At 45.0% G+C, this 20,632-nt stretch overlaps 1 protein-coding gene across 7 annotated transcripts in view; it reads right to left on the minus strand.

Moving 5' to 3' along the window:
* Positions 1 to 20,632, minus strand: part of LOC105469186 (acyl-CoA oxidase 1) — a 42,282-nt gene that overhangs the window by 1,890 nt on the left and 19,760 nt on the right. For 2 of the 7 annotated variants that reach the window (XM_011719905.2, XM_071083602.1), the window contains exons 3-14: positions 20,398 to 20,558; positions 17,800 to 17,907; positions 15,903 to 16,022; positions 15,645 to 15,760; positions 13,237 to 13,406; positions 8,809 to 8,971; positions 8,168 to 8,358; positions 7,107 to 7,286; positions 6,884 to 6,989; positions 6,605 to 6,748; positions 5,861 to 6,067; positions 2,424 to 3,445 (exon numbers count right to left, since the gene is read on the minus strand). In XM_011719905.2, the coding sequence (XP_011718207.1) occupies positions 3,398 to 3,445; positions 5,861 to 6,067; positions 6,605 to 6,748; positions 6,884 to 6,989; positions 7,107 to 7,286; positions 8,168 to 8,358; positions 8,809 to 8,971; positions 13,237 to 13,406; positions 15,645 to 15,760; positions 15,903 to 16,022; positions 17,800 to 17,907; positions 20,398 to 20,558 (1,714 nt within the window). In that variant the 3' untranslated portion in view covers positions 2,424 to 3,397. Of the gene's footprint in view, positions 1 to 2,423; positions 3,446 to 5,860; positions 6,068 to 6,604; positions 6,749 to 6,883; positions 6,990 to 7,106; positions 7,287 to 8,167; positions 8,359 to 8,808; positions 8,972 to 13,236; positions 13,407 to 15,644; positions 15,761 to 15,902; positions 16,023 to 17,799; positions 17,908 to 20,397; positions 20,559 to 20,632 lie in introns of those variants that run through there. The other 5 variants (XM_071083598.1, XM_071083601.1, XM_071083600.1 and 2 more) reach the window with 3 other exon arrangements.

Raw genomic sequence — 20,632 nt, forward strand, 5'->3', positions numbered from 1 at the left:
GTGGTGGTGTACACCAGTAATCCCAGCTTCTCAGAAGAGTCCAAGGCAGGAGGATCACTTGAGTCCAAGAGTTGGTGGCCAAAGTGTGCTATAATCACACCACTGCATTCCAGCCTGGGTGAGAGTGAGACCCTTGTGGGGTGGAAAAAAAAGATCTAACATGTTAACTTTAGGAACTATCAAATGAAGTCGCCATTGCAGAGGTATATATGATCTGAAATTACAAGTGGTGACTTCTCAGAAAGCATATGCACCTAGTGAATGTTGTAATGTTCTGAAGATAAGCTGATACTTAGTAGTGATATGTTCTAAAGACAAGAACATGAGGGCCCCAAAGGCTATGTCACCAACTCTGCTTTGAGGTCACTAATTTTTAAATACAGAGCATAAAGTAGAACTCCAAACACTTGGGCAAGAAGAATCCATTACAAATAGCCAACACATTTCTATTAAACCTCACATTTTCAATTTTGTATTCGGTTGAGAGTACTTTTTTAAAAAAGGCTTAAATTAGTATTATCTGACACACACACAAAAATCTCATTAATTCTACTCACTCTGGGCCAGGTGCTGTGGCTCACACCTTGTAATCTCACACTTTGGGAGTCTGAGACCAGCCTGGGCAACATGGCAAAACCCTGTCTCTACAAAAAAATAGAACAAATTAGCCGGGCATGGGGGCACGTGCCTGTGGTCCCAGCTACTCAGGAGACTGAGGAGGGTGGACCATTTGAACCCGGGAGGCAGAGGTCACAGTGAGCCAAGATCCCACCATTGTACTCCAGTCTGGGTGACAGAGTGATACCCTGTCTCAAAAAGATAAAAATAAAAAATAAAATTCTTACTCAGTAATTTTGGAGAAGACAAGGTTAAAATGTATCTTTGTGCTTGTGAAAATGGCTCACAAAATTTTGAATCCAAAAGACCCAAACTTGTCAGTGGCAGTCTAGTGTGGTAGAGAGAACTGGACTTGCCACTTTCTTTAAGGTACAGCCAACAAATGTGTACCAAGTACTTCCAAGGACTCCTAAGGTGACTGGAGCCACTCACAACTATTGCTACAACTGCAGTAATTACAGCTGATTTATAGTTATCCACTCAGGCAGGTATCACTCCTTCCTTTTTTATTCTTAGTGTTCCCTAAATCTAATAAACCTATATTCTAATTTCTTCATAATTTAAACCTAAGTTTAATTGTGTGGCATATTTTTTCTCTCTTAATAGTACAAATCAGCGAGGTTTACTGTATCTTTACTCTTGATTATACTGAATAAAGTTCAAGACAGAATATTTCAATATTAATAAAAATAGCATCAAACATCAGATTTAGATTTTATTTTATTATTTTTTGAGACGGAGTCTCGCTCAGCCACCCAGACTGGAGTGCAGTGGCGTCATCTTGGCTTACTGCAACCTCCACCACCCCGCTCCCGGTTCAAGTGATTCTCCTGCCTCAGCCTCCTGAGTAGCTGGGACTACAGGCACGCGCCACCACCATGCCCAGCTAATTTTTGTATTTTTTTTTTTTTAGTAGAGATGGGATTTCACCACGTTGGCCAGGATGATCTCAAACTCCTGACCTCAGGTGATCCACCAGTCTCGGCCTCCCAAAGTGCTTGGATTACAGGTGTGAGCCCCGCACCCGGCCCCAGATTTAGATTTTAAATAAAACTTGAGGTACTGGGTCAAAGGGGGCTCTGCAGGTCGATGATCTCCTCAAACCTGCAAAGACACCCCATCTATGCAAATGGATTAGGGGGGTGTCATTCCAAACACCCTCAGATCCTGCCCAGATATTCATCTGTGAACAAGGTATTTCAACACTAATTTTGAAACAATTCTACATCTAGCAGGTCAGTTTATCATTTTCCAGAATCTGAACTACTGTCAAGATAGACTCAAGTGAGATTAACTCAGGGTTAATCTTCAATCTTAACACGATTATCAATTAGTTTTACCAGTGGAAAGATTTAGGCTTTTGTCAATATGTAGCATTTCTGCTGTAACCTAAGTCTCATATTACCAGTTCCCCAGGATAGATAGATATTATGTCAGGTCCCAAGAGAGGAATTATGTTTCCATGGAATTAAACCATATTCTCAGGGCTGATTCTAGAACAGCTGGTTTCATGAGGCATACGGCGCAGATTTTAAAAAGCAAAAAAAAAACCAAAAAACAAAAAAAACCAAAGTGACTTACATTGACTTTAAGAAAAAATTAATTGAGATGTATTTAATCTTTAAATATAGAATGATTGTGTAAATTAGATTTCAGCTGAAAGGACAATTAGCAATTCAGATAAAGCTCCTAGAAATATACTGAAAACAAAGCCATACATATAGTAAGAAATAGAAACTACGGAACTTCCATTTTTCTAACCATAGTTTTTTGTTTTTGTTTTTTCCCAGTTGTTTTAAAAACAAAAACAACAACAACAAAAAAAAAACCTCACCGTTTCAATGATTATATTTTCTGAACCAAAAATCAGAACACATGGTTTGTGTCAAAGGGTTTTCCTGTGCTACATCTGGGAGTGAGGTGACTTAAGCGACATTTTTTTAATGCCAAATATGGTAACCTCCCAGCTTTTAATGGCTTATGCCAAGATGACAGAATATTTGAAATCTGATTGTCCTAGAAAATCCAGTTAATATGGTCACCAAAGTTACAGCTGAGAGCTCTCCCTACAGTTCCTACTACTGTGACCATTTAGCGATCCTTCAAATGGAAAATTCCTAATTACACGAGACAATGGTCCTACAGCAGGCCTGTGCGAAATAAGTTCTCTCGTTGGAAAAATGCTAGCATGAATAGTTTGATAAACGCAATCCATCAGCAAAGGAGAGCAAGCAGGCAGAGACTGTGCCAAGCAGAAACTCATTTGCATCAAGTTTTCCAATAAGTTTCCTTCCCCCAGTCCCTTTTCTTCAATCCTGCTTTTGAGCCAGGTCCCAGGGTAAGTCTGGTAGAACACCGAGCAGGAAAGCTTGGAAGGGTTCTACACCACTTCAAAAATACCTTTGCTTAAAAACACTTATATAGCCAGTGATTAGCAATTAAAATGTGAAAATAATCAACTACTTAGTAGTTAAATTCTGCTAATTATCAAAAGTCATAGTCTACTGGGATCAGCAGCATTACAAAAGGAAGTCATATTGCATTTCTTAAGCTTTTTCTGAATGGTTTAACAGGTCTCTTTCAGTGTTAATTGCACTTAAAACATCTGCTTTTTTTTTCATTTAATCTCTGAAATCTGTTCATTTTTTTCCCTCCATTTATAAAAAGGGGTCAATTTATCATTTGCTCTATAGCTATTTGAATTCGAAAAAGATTCCACACAGATTCGAGTTGCACACAGGTGCTTTCTGGAGCAGATTAAACTTGTCCTTGTGACACTTCAGAGCTTAGACTGCAGTGATTTCAGGTGCTTGTAAGATTCGTGGACCTGTGGGAAAGGGAGAGAGAAGAACTACTAATAAAGAGTTTGTAATGTTAAATAGTATACTTTTTTTTTTTTTTTTTTTGGAGACTGAGTACTACTCTGTTGCCCAGGCTGGAGTGCAGTGGCACAATCTTGGCTCACTACAGCCTCTGCCTCCCAGGCTCCAGTGATCTTCCCATCTCAGCCTCTTGAGTTGCTAGAACTACAGGTGTGTGCCATGACACCTGGCTGCTATTTCCAATTTTTGTAGAGATGGGGGTTTACCACGTTGGCCAGGTTGGTCTAGAACTCCTCAACCCAAGTCATCCACCCACCTCAGCCTCCCAAAGTGCTAAGATTACAGGCGTGAACCACTGTGGCCAGCCTGTGGTTATTACTACAGAGTCCTTATCTTTCAGAGATATGCATTGAATTATTTATGGATAAAATTATCTGATGTCTTAGTTTATTTATTTATTTATTTATTTATTTTGAGACGGAGTCTTACTCTGTCTCCCAGGCTGGAGTGCAGTGGCGCGATCTCGGCTCACTGCAAGCTCTGCCTCCTGGGTTCACGCCATTCTCCTGCCTCAGCCTCCTGAGTAGCTGGGACTACAGGCGCCCACCACCACACCCGGCTAATTTTTTTTTTTTTTTTTTCCTGAGACGGAGTCTCGCTCTGTCGCCCAGGCTGGAGTGCAGTGGCCGGATCTCAGCTCACTGCAAGCTCCCCCTCCCAGGTTTATGCCATTCTCCTGCCTCAGCCTCCCGAGTAGCTGGGACTACAGGCGCCCGCCACCTCGCCTGGCTAGTTTTTTGTATTTTTTAGTAGAGACAGGGTTTCACCGTGCTAGCCAGGATGGTCTCGATCTCCTGACCTCGTGATCCGCCCGTCTCGGCCTCCCAAAGTGCTGGGATTACAGGCTTGAGCCACCGCGCCCGGCCAATTTTTTGTATTTTTAGTAGAGATGGGGTTTCACCGTGTTAGCCAGGATGGTCTCGATCTCCTGACCTTGTGATCTGCCCGCCTCGGCCTCCCAAAGTGCTGGGATTACAGGTGTGAGCCACCACGCCCGGCCATTTTTTTTTTGAAATGGAGCCTCGCTCTTGTTGCCCAGGCTGGAGTGCAATGGTATGGTCTCGGCTCACCACAACCTCTGCCTCCCAGGTTCAAGCAATTCTCCTGCCTCAGCCTCCCCAGTAGCTGGGATTACAGGCATGCGCCACCATGCCCGGCTAATTTTGTATTTTTAGTAGAAACAGGGTTTCTCCATGTTGGTCAGGCTGGTCTCAAACTCCCGACCTCAGGTGATCTGCCCACCTTGGCCTCCCAGAGTGCTGGAATTACAGGTGTGTGTCATTGAGTCTGGCCCTGATGTCTTAGATTTATTTCAAAATAGTCCCCAGGAGGATGGGGATGAAGGTCCAGATGAAATACAACTGGCCACGAGTTGACAGTCATTGCTGCTAGACAAAGGGTGTACCAAAGAGCACTATGGAATTCTCTTTTTGTATATTTTATTCCATTTGTGTGTGTGTGTGTGTGTATATATACTTTTTTGTGTGTGTGACAGTTTTGCTCTTGTCGCCCAGGCTGGAGTGCAATGGCACAAACATGGCTCACTGCAACCTCCGCCTCCTGGGTTGTCCTGGGTTCAAGCTGAGGCAGGAGAATTCCCAAGTAGCTGGGACTATAGGCGTGCACCACTACCGCCTGGCTGATTTTTTGTATTTTTAGTAGAGACGGAGTTTCATCATTTTAGCCAGGCTAGTCTCGAACTGCTGACCTCAGGTGATCCGCCCACTCGGCCTCCCAAAGTGCTGGGATTACAGGTGTGAGCCAATGCGCCCAGCTTATATATATATATATATATATATATATATATATATATATATATATATATATTTTTTTTTTTTTTTTGAGACGGAGTCTTTGCTCTGTCACCCAGGCTGGAGCGCAGTGGCGTGATCTCGGCTCACTGCAAGCTCCGCCTCCTGGGTTCACGCCATTCTCCTGCCTCAGCCTCCCGAGTAGCTGGGACTAGAGGCGCCCGCTACCACGCCCGGCTAATTTTTTGTATTTTTAGTAGAGACGGGGTTTCACTGTGTTAGCCAGGATGGTCTCGATCTCCTGACCTTGTGATCCGCCCGTCTCGGCCTCCCAAAGTGCTGGGATTACAGGCGTGAGCCACCGCGCCTGGCCGCTTATATATATTTTTAAATGTTCAATTCATTATCAAAAATTGAAATTGATTAAGACCCTGGTTACTGTGGGATCAACCCAGTTCCCTTCTGAACCTGTTGCTCAAATAAAGTGACTGTCCTAAGTGGCCACAGTACTTTCAGAGCTTTCACAGATAAATCCCTTTCCAAAGGTCTTTCCTGCTTCAATATTTAAGTGAAGACTTTTAAAAAGGTGCAAAGACACTGGATTTTTACCTCTGTTTTGTTCAGTGGGGAGTTCTTAGCCCACTCAAACAAGTTTTCATACACATTTCCATCATAGCGGCCAAGCACAGAGCCAAGTGTCACATCCTGAAAATCAAATGCATCAACCAAAGCAACAGCATCTGAGCGAATAAGAGTGAGTAACTCCTTTACACGCGGGTTTACTTGCATAATCTGAGACTCTGTCATGATGTTCCCCTAAAAGAGACCAAAATAAGCAAATAAAACATATATATGTATACAGATAGACATAATTATATGCATATACAGCTATAGAGCAGACAGCAAATTTTCTTTTTGAGACTGAGTTTCACTCTTGTTGCCCAGGCTGGAGTGCAATGGCGTGATCTTGGCTCACCGCAATCTCTGCCTCCTGGGTTCAAGTGATTCTCCTCCCTCAGCCTCCCGAATAGCTGGGATTACAAGCATGCAATAGCATGCCAGGCTAATTTTGTATTTTTAGTAGAGACAGGGTTTCTCCATGTTTGTCAGGCTGGTCTTGAACTCCCGAACTCAGGTGATCCACCTGCCTTGGCCTCCCAAAGTGCTGGGATTACAGGTGTGAGCCACTGCGCCCAGCTATTTTTCTTTCTTTTTTGAGACAGAGTCTTGCTCTGTCGCCCAGGCTGGAGTGCAGTGGTGCTCATTGCAACCTCTGCCTCTAGGGTTGCCCGCGCCCGGCCAACAATTACTTTTCTTAACAACAAAAAAGACTTGTACTTAGAAAATACTGACCTGAAGGAAATCCCCTGCGTTCTGACTGATTCCATACAGAGAATACAGCAGACATAAATTCCTTAAGACAGCTTCAATGGCTTTATCTTGAATTTTGAGGAGTTTTTCTGAAAAGAGCTTAACTACCACATAGTGGCAATGTGCCTAAGATTAAACAGAAAACACCTGAGTTTGAGAACCTTAGAAAAAGATTCAATACACAGTGACTAGGGTTTCTGCACCAGAAAATGCGGGACGCTGCGGGGCAGGGAAGGGGAAAAAGAGAGAACTACCACTGACCTCACTTGCTCGAACAAGGTCAACAGAAGTTAGGTTCCATGCTACCTCCTTGCTTTTTCTGTGAATCACTTCTTTTTGAAGGTTTTTTGCAGCAATTTCTACTAATCTGTTAAGACACAGATTGGAGGTCTGAGGAAATGATCAACAGTACTCATGCCTTCTTGTCATCTCTCAGGGCCCCAGCCCCTCTGCTGCGAATTCTAGCTCTTGAGGGAGAGCTCACCTGGCTGCACGGAGTTTATATGCTTCGGTTAAGCTTTCGGGGCTATTGATATCCACCATGGTCGGCCAGACTGCTACCTGCTGTGGCTGGATGCGTTGACTGGGCAGGTCATTCAAATAGGACACCATGCCACACACCAACTTTCCTGAGTGCACCTGGTCATAACTTTTCATCAGGAACCTAAAAATCACCAGTAAACATGCTTTTAGTAACTACTTTTTCTTTTTTTTTTTTTTGAGATGGAGTTTTGCTCTTGTTGCCTAGGCTGGATGAAGTGCAATGGCCAGATCTCAGCTCACTGCAACCTCCTCCTCTCAGGTTCAAATGAATGATTCTCCTGCCTCAGCCTCCCAAGTAGCTGGGACTACAGGCACCTGCCACCATGCCTGGCTAATTTTTAATATTTTTTTTTTCTAGTAGAGACAGGGTTTTACCATGGTGGCCAGGCTGGTCTCTAACTCCTGACCTCAAGTGATCCACCCGGCTTGGCCTCCCAAAGTGCTGAGATTACAGGAGTGAGCCACCACACCTGGCCTTTTTTTTTTTTTTTTTTTGATGGAGTTTTCACTCTTGTTGCCCAGGATGGAGTGCAATGGCACAATCTTGGCTCACTGCAACCTCTGCCTCCCAGGTTCAAGTGATTCTTCTGCCTCAGCCTCCCAAGTAGCCGCAATTATAGGCATACGCCACCATGCCTGGCTAATTTTTTTGTATTTTTTAGTAGAGACAGGGTTTGACCATGTTGGTCAGGCTGGTCTTGAACTCCTTACCTTGTGATCCGCCCGCCTCGGCCTCCCAAAGTGCTGGGATTAGTCATGAGCCACTGTGCCCAGCCCAGTAACTCTACCCTTGATACAACTTCAAGCTATTTAACAGGTGCGTCATACTCTCTAGCCTCACCACGAAATAAAAACAGTGAGTCAGAATGGAAGGTAAAAGTATACCTTTCAGGAACAAATATAAATATATATGGTGACGAAAAACCATGGGAACAAGAACCTAGGAAAAGGACTAGAACATTCTTATGAACAGATGGGAGGAATTGCGGATTTGACTCTCACCTAGCCGTCTGGAGCATCATGACAGTGTTTTCTCCCTCAAAGGTACAGCTTGGGGTGAAATTGACATAAATATTTGGAAGACCACTGCAATGAGAATAGCCATGCCCACCACAAGCCATCCGACATGCTTCGATGCCAGTGTTTGCAGTCCAGGAGGTGAAAGCCTTAAGTCCAGCAGTGAGGGCATGAAGCTAAGAGGACAAGCACAAATCTGTCAGGACATTTGTAGTGCGGAGAGCCCGAGAACCAATGAGAAAACACACCCCTCCTCTAACATCCCGGCCACTGTCAAAACACAGCTGCCACACATGCAAACTGAAGAAGCACAGCTGTCCGACTGGCCAGAAGAATGGAGAACACTACCCACACCCATCTGAGCTGCTCTACTTGGCTAAAAATTCACCACTTACATTTCCTTGATTGACAAATAATCAACATGGTACAATATTTCTGATAACACTAAAAATACTTAACAACAAACCCCACAGTTCTTCATATCTGATCTACTTTCAACCAGAAGAAGTTCTCAGAATACATAATTCTTTTCAGGAAATCCCAACATCTAGTTATCTCTGGACATCGTCCAACAGGCAACCATGAAACAGAAGGGTGCCCACGAGTGAATGAGACCAAACTCGTACCTCAGGCAGTTCACTCAGGTCCCCTTGACCAATGCCTTCATTAATCCGGTGATAGGTCTCCTTCATGTATGCGCCCACAAACTGGAAGGCATAGGCAGTGGCCAGGAGTGGAAAGAGTTTATACTGCTGGGTTTGAAAATCCAAAATCTGCGGTTCTGGTTCACTACATGACATAGAAAAAGAATAAAATAGTAAGTAAATGTTTATACAGAACTTTCTATATGCCAGGTTCTAATCTAAGCACTTGATATTTTAACTTATTTAGTCCTTATAAGGGCACTGTGAGGTAGTTACTATTACTATCCCCATTTTACAAATGGGAAACCGAGAGGTCAAGAATCTGCCTGAGGTCACACAGCTCATATGTGTCAGGTCTTAGATTGAAATTGGGGTTTTTTTTTTTTTTTTTTTTTTGAGACAGAGTCTCGCTCTGTCGCCCAGGCTGGAGTGCAGTGGCCGGATCTCAGCTTACTGCAAGCTCCGCCTCCCGGGTTCACGCCGTTCTCCTGCCTCAGCCTCCCGAGTAGCTGGGACTACAGGCGCCCGCCACCTCGCCCGGCTAGTTTTTTGTATTTTTTAGTAGAGACGGGGTTTCACCATGTTAGCCAGGATAGTCTCGATCTCCTGACCTCGTGATCCACCCGTCTCGGCCTCCCAAAGTGCTGGGATTACAGGCTTGAGCCACCGCGCCCGGCGGTTTTTTTTTTTTTTTTTTTTTGCGATGGAGTCTCCCTCTGTCACCCAGGCTTTAGTGCAGTGGTGCGATCTTGGCTCACTGCAAGCTCCACCTCCCAGGTTCAAGCGATTCTCCTGCGTCAGCCTCCCACAGTGCTGGGATTACAGGCATGAGCCATGGTGCCTAGGCTATTTGGCTCCCTAAGACCATGATCTAATTACCTTGTACTGTGTAGGATGACAGAATTTTCTAGCTGCAAAGTCCATATCTGTCCTAGTCTTTCCAGTATAACTAAGAAAACCATAGCTCATAGCAACATACAAAACCAACGCTAGACAACCCAGTAAGAAGGCAATGCTGAAAAGCTCTGCTCACCAGATGGCTGAATACACTGTATTTTGACCACAATTTTGGAGAACACCCAATGGAGGGTGTTAAATATTTTGAAGTGTAAGAATTAGCAAGGGTCTGATTGTATCAACTCCTTTATTCCTTTTTAAAAATGTAATTATTATTATTATTTTTTGAGATGAAGTCTCCCTTTATCACCCAGGATGGAGTGCAGTGTTGTGATTTTGGCTCATTACAACCTCCACTTCCTGGGTTCAAGTGATTCTCCTGCCTCAGTCTCCCGAGTAGCTGGAATTACAGGCACCCGCCACTATACCGGCTAAGTTTTGTATTTTTAGTAGACGTAGGGTTTCACTATGTTGGCCAGGCTGGTCTCGAACTCCTGACTTCAAGTGATCCACCCACTTTGGCCTCCCAAAGTGCTGGGATTACAGGCGTGAGCCACTGTGCCTGGCTTTAAAATTTAATTAATTTTTAATTTTGTTGAAAATAGACCAGCCTGGCCAACATGGTGAAATCCTGTCTCTACTAAAAATACAAAAATTAGCCGGGCATGGTGGCGTGCGCCTGTAATCCCAGCTACTTCGGAGGCTGAGACAGGAGAATCACTTGAACTCAGGGGGCGGAGACTGCAGCAAGCTGAGATCGCGCCACTGCACTCCGGCCTGGGCAACAGAGTGAGAATCCATCTCAAACAAAAAAAAAAAAAAAAAAAAAAAAAAAAGACGAAAAGGAGAGGGAAGGGGAGGGGAGATGGAATCACGAGGTAAGGAGTTCAAGACCAGCCTAACCAACATGGTCAAACCCTGTCTCTACTAAAAAATACAAAAAAAATTAGCCAGGCATGGTGGCACATGCCTATAATCCCAGCAACTTGGGAGGCTGAGGCAGAAGAATCACTTGAACCTGGGAAGCAGAGGTTGCAGTGAGCCAAGATTGTGCCATTGCACTCCATCCTGGGCAACAAGAGTGAAAACTCCATCAAAAAAAAAAAAAAAAAAAAAAGACCAGGTGTGGTGGCTCACTCCTGTAATCTCAGCACTTTGGGAGGCCGAGGCGGGCAGATTACGAGGTAAGGAGTTCAAGACCAGCCTGGCCAATATGGTAAAACTCTGTCTCTACTAAAAAAAAAAAAAAAATTAAAAATTAGCCAGGCGTGGTGGCAGGTGCCTGTAGTCCCAGCTACTTGGGAGGCTGAGGCAGGAGAATCATTCATTTGAACCTAAGAGGAGGAGGTTGCAGTGAGCTGAGATCTGGCCATTGCACTCCATCCAGCCTAGGCAACAAGAATGAAACTCCATCTCGGGCCGGGCGCGGTGGCTCACGCCTGTAATCCCAGCACTTTGGGAGGCCGAGACGGGCGGATCACAGGGTCAGGAGATCGAGACCATCCTGGCGAACCCGGTGAAACCCCGTCTCTACTAAAAAATACAAAAAACTAGCCGGGTGAGGTGGCAGGCGCCTGTAGTCCCAGCTACTCGGGAGGCTGAGGCAGGAGAATGGCGTAAACCCGGGAGGTGGAGCTTGCAGTGAGCTGAGATCCGGCCACTGCACTCCAGCCTGGGTGACAGAGCGAGACCCCGTCTCAAAAAAAAAAAAAAAAAAAGAAACTCCATCTCAAAAAAGAAAAAGCAAAACAAAAAAAAAGTAGTTACTAAAAGCAGGTTTACTGGTGATTTTTAGGTTCCTGATGAAAAGTTATGACCAGGTGCACTCAGGAAAGTTGGTGTGTGGCATGGTGTCCTATTTGAATGACCTGCCCAGTCAACGCATCCAGCCACAGCAGGTAGTAGTCTGGCTGACCATGGTGGGTATCAATAGCCCCCAAAGCCTAACCGAAGCATATAAACTCCGTGCAGCCAGGTGAGCTCTCCCTTAAGAGCTAGAATACACAGCAGAGGGGCTGGGGCCCTGATAGATCCTCATAGATGACAAGAAGGCATGAGTACTGTTGATCATTTCTTCAGACCTCCAATCTGTATCTTTTTTTTTTTTTTTTTTGAGACGGAGTCTCGCTCTGTCGCCCAGGCTGAAGTGCAGTGGCTGGATCTCAGCTCACTGCAAGCTCCGCCTCCCGGGTTCACGCCATTCTCCTGCCTCAGCCTCCCGAGTAGCTGGGACTACAGGCGCCCGCCACCTCGCCCGGCTAGTTTTTTGTATTTTTTTTAGTAGAGACGGGGTTTCACCGTGTTAGCCAGGATGGTCTCGATCTCCTGACCTCGTGATCCACTCATCTTGGCCTCCCAAAGTGCTGGGATTACAGGCTTGAGCCACCGCGCCCGGCCCCAATCTGTATCTTAACAGATTAGTTAAGGAGACAGGGTTTCACCATGTTGGTCAGACTGGTCTTGAACTCCTTACCTCGTGATCCGCCCACCTCGGCCTCCCAGAGTGCTGAGATTACAGTCATGACCCACTGTGCCCAGCCTCTCCTCTCCTCTTAACAGATTAGTTAAGGAGAGGGGAGGGAAAAGGAAAGGGAAAGGGAAAGGAAAGAAAATAGAGACAGGGTCTCGCTATGTTGCTCAGGTTGGCCTCAAACTCCTAGGCTCAAGTAATCTTGCCTCGGCCTCCCAAAGTGCTGGGATTACAGGTGTGAGCTACCACACCTGGCCAATTTCTTTATTCCTTAAGAGTAAAAAGAGTATCAGGGAGTATCAGTGAAAGGCAGTTGTAGGAATAAACTGTGGCCATGAATGCAAAAGGGAAACAAATTTAATGTCACTTTCACCATGCACAATTTATAGTTGCTAGTAGTAATCCGAACTTTCAAATTGCCTTTAATGTGTTGAACATTTCACTTAAAAAGTTCAAGTAATATTATTACTACTTTTCTTTTTTTTTTTTTTTTTTGAGACGGAGTCTTGCTCTGTAGCCCGGGCTGGAGTGCAGTGGCCGGATCTCAGCTCACTGCAAGCTCCGCCTCCCGGGTTTAGGCCATTCTCCTGCCTCAGCCTCCGGAGTAGCTGGGACTACAGGCGCCCGCCACCTTGCCCGGCTAGTTTTTTGTATTTTTAGTAGAGACGGGGTTTCACGGTGTTAGCCAGGATGGTCTCGATCTCCTGACCTTGTGATCCTCCCGTCTCGGCCTCCCAAAGTGCTGGGATTACAGGCTTGAGCCACCGCGCCCGGCCTACTACTTTTCTTAAAAGGTTAAAAATAATAAGGTGAGTATTCTCTTTTTTTCTTTTTTGGCAGTCACTGATTATAGCAAGGGTGGTTATTTCTATCTTTCCTCTTAAGAAAAGGAAGCCTAGATACAAAATTACAGGCCCAGTTATCACCCTAGCCAATTTTGCAGTGCCAATGCATCTTCTGTATTGACATTTGGGAATTCTGGGATCTGAATGGGGTAAAAACTAGGCTTTCGGTACTGAGCCCATCTAGGACCCTACCCTTACCCTGGCTTGATTTCAGACTGGTGCCTCACAGCGCTGTATCGGATGGCAATGGTGCACGCCTTAGACAGAGCCCGAGCAGCTTCTCCCACAAGGAAGGACCTGACAAACACCATGGTCCCGTAAGTCAGCTTGTTACTCAGTGGTTTCACGTATGTGCCATCAGGCTTCACCTGGAAGAAGAACGTGGGACTGATGCTTCCTTTTTTTAAGTCCAAGAGGCAGTTCAGTGATTCTCAAAGTATAGTCCCTGGAATAGCAGCATCAGCATCATCTGGCAACTTGCATGAACTACTACATCTTAGTCCCCACCCTGACCAACTGAATCAGAAACTCCGGGGTGGGGCCTAGCAATCTGGGCTTTAACTGGCCTTCCAGGTGATTCTAATGCATGCAAGTTTGAGAATCATTGGTTTAGCAAATCAAAATATATCCTTCAACCCTGCTAACTGCTTCTGATTTCACTGTCACAGTAAAAGCGGCATCAGAGTGGGCATGATGACCACGCCTGTAATTCCAGCACTTTGGGAGGCCAAAGCGGACAGATCAAGAGGTCAGGAGTTTGAGACCAGGCTGAACAAAATGGTGAAACCCCGTCTCTACTAAAAATACAAAAATTAGCTGAGCGTGGTGGCACGTGCCTGTAATCCCAGCTACTCAGGAGGCTGAGACAGGAGAATCATTTGAACCCGGGAGGCGGAGGTTGCAGTGAGCTGAGATTGTGCCACTGTACTCCAGCCTGGGTGACAGAGTGAGACTCCATCTCAAAAAAAAAAAAAAAAATGCCAGGCACAGTGGCTCACACCTGTAATCCTAGCACTTTGGGAGGCCAAGGCAGGAGGGCTCCCTGAGGTCAGGAGTTCGAGACCAGCCCAGCCAACAGGGAGAAACCCCACCTCTACTAAAAATACAAAAAAATTAGCTGGGTGTGGTGCCGCATGCCTGTAATCCCAGCTACTCGGGAGGCTGAGGCAGGAGAATCGCTTGAACCCAGGAGGCGGAGGTTGCAGTGAGCCAAGATCACACCACTGCATGGGTGACAAAGCAAGACTCTCTCTCAAAAAAAAAAAAAAAAAAAAGAGGCCGGGCGCGGTGGCTAAAGCCTGTAATCCCAGCACTTTGGGAGGCCGAGACGGGCGGATCACGAGGTCAGGAGATCGAGACCATCCTGGCTAACACGGTGAAACCCCGTCTCTACTAAATAATACAAAAAGCTAGCCGGGCGAGGTGGCGGGCGCCTGTAGTCCCAGCTACTTCAGAGGCTGAGGCAGGAGAATGGCGTAAACCCAGGAGGAGGAGCTTGCAGTGAGCTGAGATCCAGCCACTGCACTGCAGCCCGGGCGACAGAGCTAGACTCTGTCTCAAAAAAAAAAAAAAAAAAAAAAGCATCGGAAGGAAAAATGCATTATTACCTGTTTTTTTTTGAGACAAGAGTCTCGCTGTGTTGCCCAGGCTGGAGGGCAGTGGTGCGATCTTGACTTACTGCAACTTCTGCCTTCCGGGTTCAAGTGATTCTCCTGCCTCAGCCTCCTGAGTAGCTGAGATTACAGGTACATGCCATCACACCCAGCTAATCTTTGTATTTTTAGTAGAGACAGGGTTTCACCATATTGGTCAGGCTGGTCTTGAATTCCTGACCTCATGATCCGCCCTTCTCAGCCTCCCAAAGTGCTGGGACTACAGGCATAAGCCATCGCGCCCGGCCTTATTACCTCCTCTTATAAGACAGAGTCTCACTCTGTTGCCAAGCTGGAGTGCAGTGGCACGATCTCTGCTCACTGCAACCTCTGCCTCCCGGATTCAAGAGATTCTCCTGCCTCAGCCTCCTGAGTAGCTGGGACTACAGGCGCACGCCACCACGCCCAGCTAATTTTTTTGTATTTTTAGTAGAGACGGGGTTTCACCATATTGGTTGGCCAGGATGGTCTCCATCTCCTGACCTCATGATCTTCCTGCCTCAGCCTCCCAAAGTGCTGGAATTACAGGTGTGAGCCACCGCACCCAGCATTTTTTTTTTTTTTTTTTGAGGCAAGGTCTCACTGTCATCCAGGCTGGAGTACAGTGTGGCGTAATCACAGCTCACTGAAGCCTGGACCTCCCACGGTCAAGTGATCCTCCCACCCCAGTCTCCCAAGTAGCTGGGACTACACATGTGTGCTACCATGCCCAGCTAGATTTTTTAAATTTTTGTAGAGATGGGTTCGCACTATGTTGCCCAGGCTGGTCTTGAACTCCTGGGCTCAAGTCATCCATGCACTCAGCCTCCCAAAGTGCTGGGATAACAGGAATATGCCAGTGTGCCGGCTGTTATTACCTTCTAAAAGAACAGACCATTCTAACCCTATTGTGAGCAACAGCCACTGCAACCCCACTGTTTGATGCCTCTGCTTCTATTTTCTATCAAAACATACCTGGGCATACTTCATCAGCATGTTTTCTCTGGGAATACGATAGTTGTCCATTTTGAGGTAGCCATTGTCTATCTCATCATAACCAAATTTGGGGCCGATGTCGCCAACAGTAATTCCTACCACAGATGAAAGGACAGTCATGAGATGTTTATGCTCTGGAATTTCTGGCTTTCGCTCCACCTCTTCAGTTGGGCATTCTACCTTTTAAGAAAGTGTTCAGTTTCATTTTCATCTCAACATCAGATGAACAGTTCTTACCTGGCAAAGGCTTATGGGTCCCAATTTCACGAATAGGTACAATAAAAGCATGTAATCCATAGCATTTCCCCTTAGTGATGAGCTGGGCAAGAACTATTGCATGATTTGAAGTCTTTCCAACTGTAATATAAAAGGGAACAAGAGAGGGGTGAGTAAACGTTCGTACATTTTTAAAGGGTAGAAAAAAGAAGAAAGAATATGTTAAATCTAACACTAGACTAAACCAATAGTATGTGTCCAGAAAGCCTTTCTGCTGACAGTATCACACTTAGCTTTCAGAAAGAAATTCCCTTAAGCTAATAGTTATTACTTTCTTTTCTGCTTATTTCTCATGCATTTACATAGAGAAAATTTTAGGATAAAAATAAGAATATTAATTTAAACTACTTCCTTGTTATCCCTTAAGGCAGTGCTGTCCAAAACAGTAATCACTAGCTACATGTGCCTTCTTACATATAAATTATAATAAAATATACAATGTGAATAACAAAATCCTTTAACCACTAACTGTATCAGAAATATATATTCCAAGATAATAACTCAGAATGGAATAAGAAGATATAAAAGTTTCGGGTCAGCTGGGCACGGTGGCTCACACCTGTAATTCCAGCACTTTGGGAGGCCGAGGCAGGCAGATCACGAGGTCAGGAGTTCGAGACTAGCCTGGCCAATATGGTGAAATCCCATCTCTACTAAAAATACAAAAATTAGCTGGGCTTGGTGGCGTGCACCTGTAGTCCCAGCTACTCAGGAGGCTGATGCAGGAGAATCACTTGAACTGGAAGATGGAGGTTGCAGTGAGCCGAGATCACACCACTGCACTCCAACCTGGGCGACACAGTGAGATTTCGTCTCAAAAAAAAAAAAAAAAAAAAATTGTGTTAAAGCTATTTAAATTTTTTTCTTTTTTTTTTTTTGAGACGGAGTCTCGCTTTGTCGCCCAGGCTGGAGTACAGTGGCATGATCTCGGCTCACTGCAAACTCCGCCTCCCAGGTTCATGCCATTCTCCTGCCTCAGCCTCTGAGTAGCTGGGAATACAGGCACGCACCACCACACCCGGCTAATTTTTTGTATTTTTAGTAGAGACGGGGTTTCACCGCGTTAGCCAGGATGGTCTCGATCTCCTGACCTCGTGATCTGCCTGCCTCGGTCTCCCAAAGTGCTGGGATTACAGGCGTGAGCCACCATGCCCGGCCATTTTTTTCTTTTAAGAGACAGGGTTTCACTCTGTCACCCAGGCTGGAATGCAGTGGCATGATCACAGACAGTAGCTCACTGCAGGCTTGAACTCTTGGGCTCAAGTGGTCCTCCCACGTCAGCCTCCTGAGTAGCCAGGACTACAGGTCTATAAGTATGTGCCACTATGCCTGGCTTTCCCCTCTCTCTCTCTCTCTCTCTATACACACACACACACACACACACACACACACACACATACCTCTCTCTGTCTATACACACACACACACATACACATACACATACACACACACACACACAACCACACACATATATTGTTTGTTTGTTGGGTTGTTTTTGAGACAGAGTCTTGCTGCGATGCCCAGGTTGGAGTGCAGTGGTACAATCTTGGCTCACTGCAATCTTTCCGGGTTCAAGTGATTCTCCTGCCTCAGCCTCCCGAGTAGCTGGGACTACAGGTGTGCGCCACCACACCCAACTAATTTTAGTATTTTTAGTAGAGACAGGGTTTCAGCATATTAACCAGGCTGGTCTTGAATTCCTTACCTCAAGTGATCCGCCCACCTCAGCCTCCTGAAGTGTTAGGATTACAGGCGTGAAACCAAGCCTGGCCGACGTTCTCATAAAAGCTCTACATTCTAAGCAAAATCTCATGACAAACCTTCAAAACATCCAATAAATGATGAAAAATTCACTTACGTCCACCAGGCCACCATTTAATGGAGGTCACAGTAGGACTGTTGAGAATGAACTCCTGGGTTTCAGGGTCATATGTGGCTGTGGTTTCCAAGCCTCGAAGGTGAGTTCCTAAGGAGATAAATTACACTGACTTCAGTTAAGAGATGGGGAAAAAAATAGGCACAAGGAAAAATTTCCTACACAGTCCTTTAAACTCTCATATCTCAGAGAAAAACAAAATCTAACAAAAAACACCAGTAGATGAGCTACAACTGGTTGACAACCAAGACACTGAATTTCCCACGCTATCTGATGGTTTTCCATTAAGTTGAAAATCTAAGTGCCATGCATGTTCCATTTCTGTATTTGATTTGTTACATTTATTTACAGCAACTGAAAGAAAATATAAAGGCAACTTAGAATCACATTTTTAAGATCACAATATATGAATTTAACAGGGATGTTAACTGTCTTTTTAAACCCATCTCTGAGTTGCAAGTATGCCAATTTCAACTCATATGTATTGTGTTAACCACACCAATTCAACATTCTCGAATTCTGTACTAATGAGAAGAATAAGATAACATGTGAGAGGAAGACATTTCAGCCAAAATTCTTACAAATTAAAAATGTATGGGCCGGGCGCGGTGGCTCACGCCTGTAATCCCAGCACTTTGGGAGGCCGAGGCGGGCGGATCACAAGGTCAGGAGATCGAGACCACGGTGAAACCCCGTCTCTACTAAAAATACAAAAAATTAGCCGGGCGCGGTTGTGGGCGCCTGTAGTCCCAGCTACTCGGGAGGCTGAGGCAGGAGAATGGCGTGAACCTGGGAGGCGGAGCTTGCAGTGAGCTGAGATCCGGCCACTGCACTCCAGCCTGGGCGACAGAGCGAGACTCCGTCTCAAAAAAAAAAAAAAAAAAAAAAGTATGGCTGTGCGTGGTGGCTCACGCCTATAATCCCAGCACTTTGGGAGGCCGAGGCGGGTGGATCATGAGGTCAGGAGATCGAGACCATCCTGGCTAACACGGTGAAACCCCGTCTCTATTAAAAATACAAAAAATAGCTAGGCATTGTGGTATGCGCCTGTAGTCCCAGCTACTCAGGAGGCTGAGGCAGGAGAATTGCTTGAACCCAGGAGGCAGAGGTTGCAGCGAGCCAAGATTGTGCCACCGCACTCCAGCCTGGGCAACAGAGTGAGACTCCGTCTCAAAATAAATAAATAAATAAATAAATAAAGTATAAAAGTATAACCATTATTGGGGAAATGACCTGGAATGTGACTTCAAAAAATTCCTAAAAAGGTCCAATAATAAGGTCTCAGTTGACCCTACAGATTTCCAATAGCAGGCCTAACTTAGTCCTAGCTGGTTCATTAATGCAGCAAGGAAGAGTTTCCAGTTTCTTATGTGTACTGGGATAGATAGGGTCTTATGTTTCAAATCTTAACATAAATATACCAAAACTATTTGAAAAGAGTTATAGAAAAATGTTCTAGGTGGCAGTCTCTACAAAACTACTGACTAAAGCAAATGTTGGGAACCTTTTACCTATCTGCTTTCATAATGCTAGACCTCATTAAACACACTTTGAAACATTTAGAAGCTTCCAAGTTGAATAACCAACTTACGTGCAATCCACAACTTTCACAGACATCTTTCATCAAAAAAGCAGCTTTTACAGAAGAGCAGATAACATTAAACAGAACAAATAAGGACGAAATGTTTTCAAAAGCACAACTGAAACAAATAGTATTCCACTTGGAGTCTCATGAAAATCCTGTAAAATACTATTCAGCACCAAATAAAAAGCAGCAGCTGTACAGAAATAAGGAGCAAGTGGCAAATACACACTAGACCAGTTTTTCTGAAATATTAGAGCAGAAAAAGAGAAGCCATAAGCAAATGAATGGCAAACATGGATTCAATTCAGAGCAGATACAAAGAGGAACAGCGGCCACCTCCAGCCCACCCAGGTGCATGAAGAAAGCAGGTGGGGGATGGAAAGATCAATGAAAGGTGGAGATAGTGTCTGAAACCAAATGCCTGCCAAGTTTGGCTTATCTTGGTTTTTTTACTCTGCAGTCAAGTCACTTGTAGAACTACTGACTGACTCAAAGTACAAATAACTCCAAGGCACAAAATGTCACACACTTCATTTATAAGCTACTCATTTCCCTCAAGCAAATCCAAGGGTACAGGGTACACAAACTATTATTTGTGTTTCTTCTGGAACTTGTACAAGTTCATTAAGGTACCAGTAACAAAGGTAATCAGATAGTAATGAAGAAGAAAACAGTTTTGAGTTGTATATGCACACAGATTCCATACAACCTCAGTAACATTGAAAGCCACTTGGCAAATAAGACCTGACTTGTAATTCTTGACCCTCTGAAGGGGAACTATGGCATAAAAACGACAATCGTTTTATCACTATGATAGCCTTTAACTCCCACTGACCAAAGCAGTGTTTATACCAAAACCTGAACTCTGCAAAAAAAGCTCATTTAAACAGACCACAGAATATCGACACGCCATCGATGGTACATGGTGGGCACTCCACACATGGTAAGTTCACAGGGGCCCGCCCAACCCAGAAGGTAGACTGAATACTCCATACCATGACCCATCTCTGTCTGGGCATAAGTGCCAATGATCTCCAAGTTCCAGGCGGGCATGAAGAAGCGCTCCTGCTGCTCCGCAGTTGCCTGGTGAAGCAAGGTGGGCAGGAACATGCCCAAGTGAAGATCCAGAGGCTCAGGCCGCCCTCGGTGCACAAAACTTCGAGGAAATATCAAGGATGGGCATTTGAGAGAAGAGTCATCAGGTGTGAGAGAATCAGCAATTTAAATAGA

This window comes from Macaca nemestrina, chromosome 17, assembly GCF_043159975.1.
Source record: "Macaca nemestrina isolate mMacNem1 chromosome 17, mMacNem.hap1, whole genome shotgun sequence".
NCBI classification, from domain to species: Eukaryota; Metazoa; Chordata; class Mammalia; order Primates; family Cercopithecidae; genus Macaca; species Macaca nemestrina.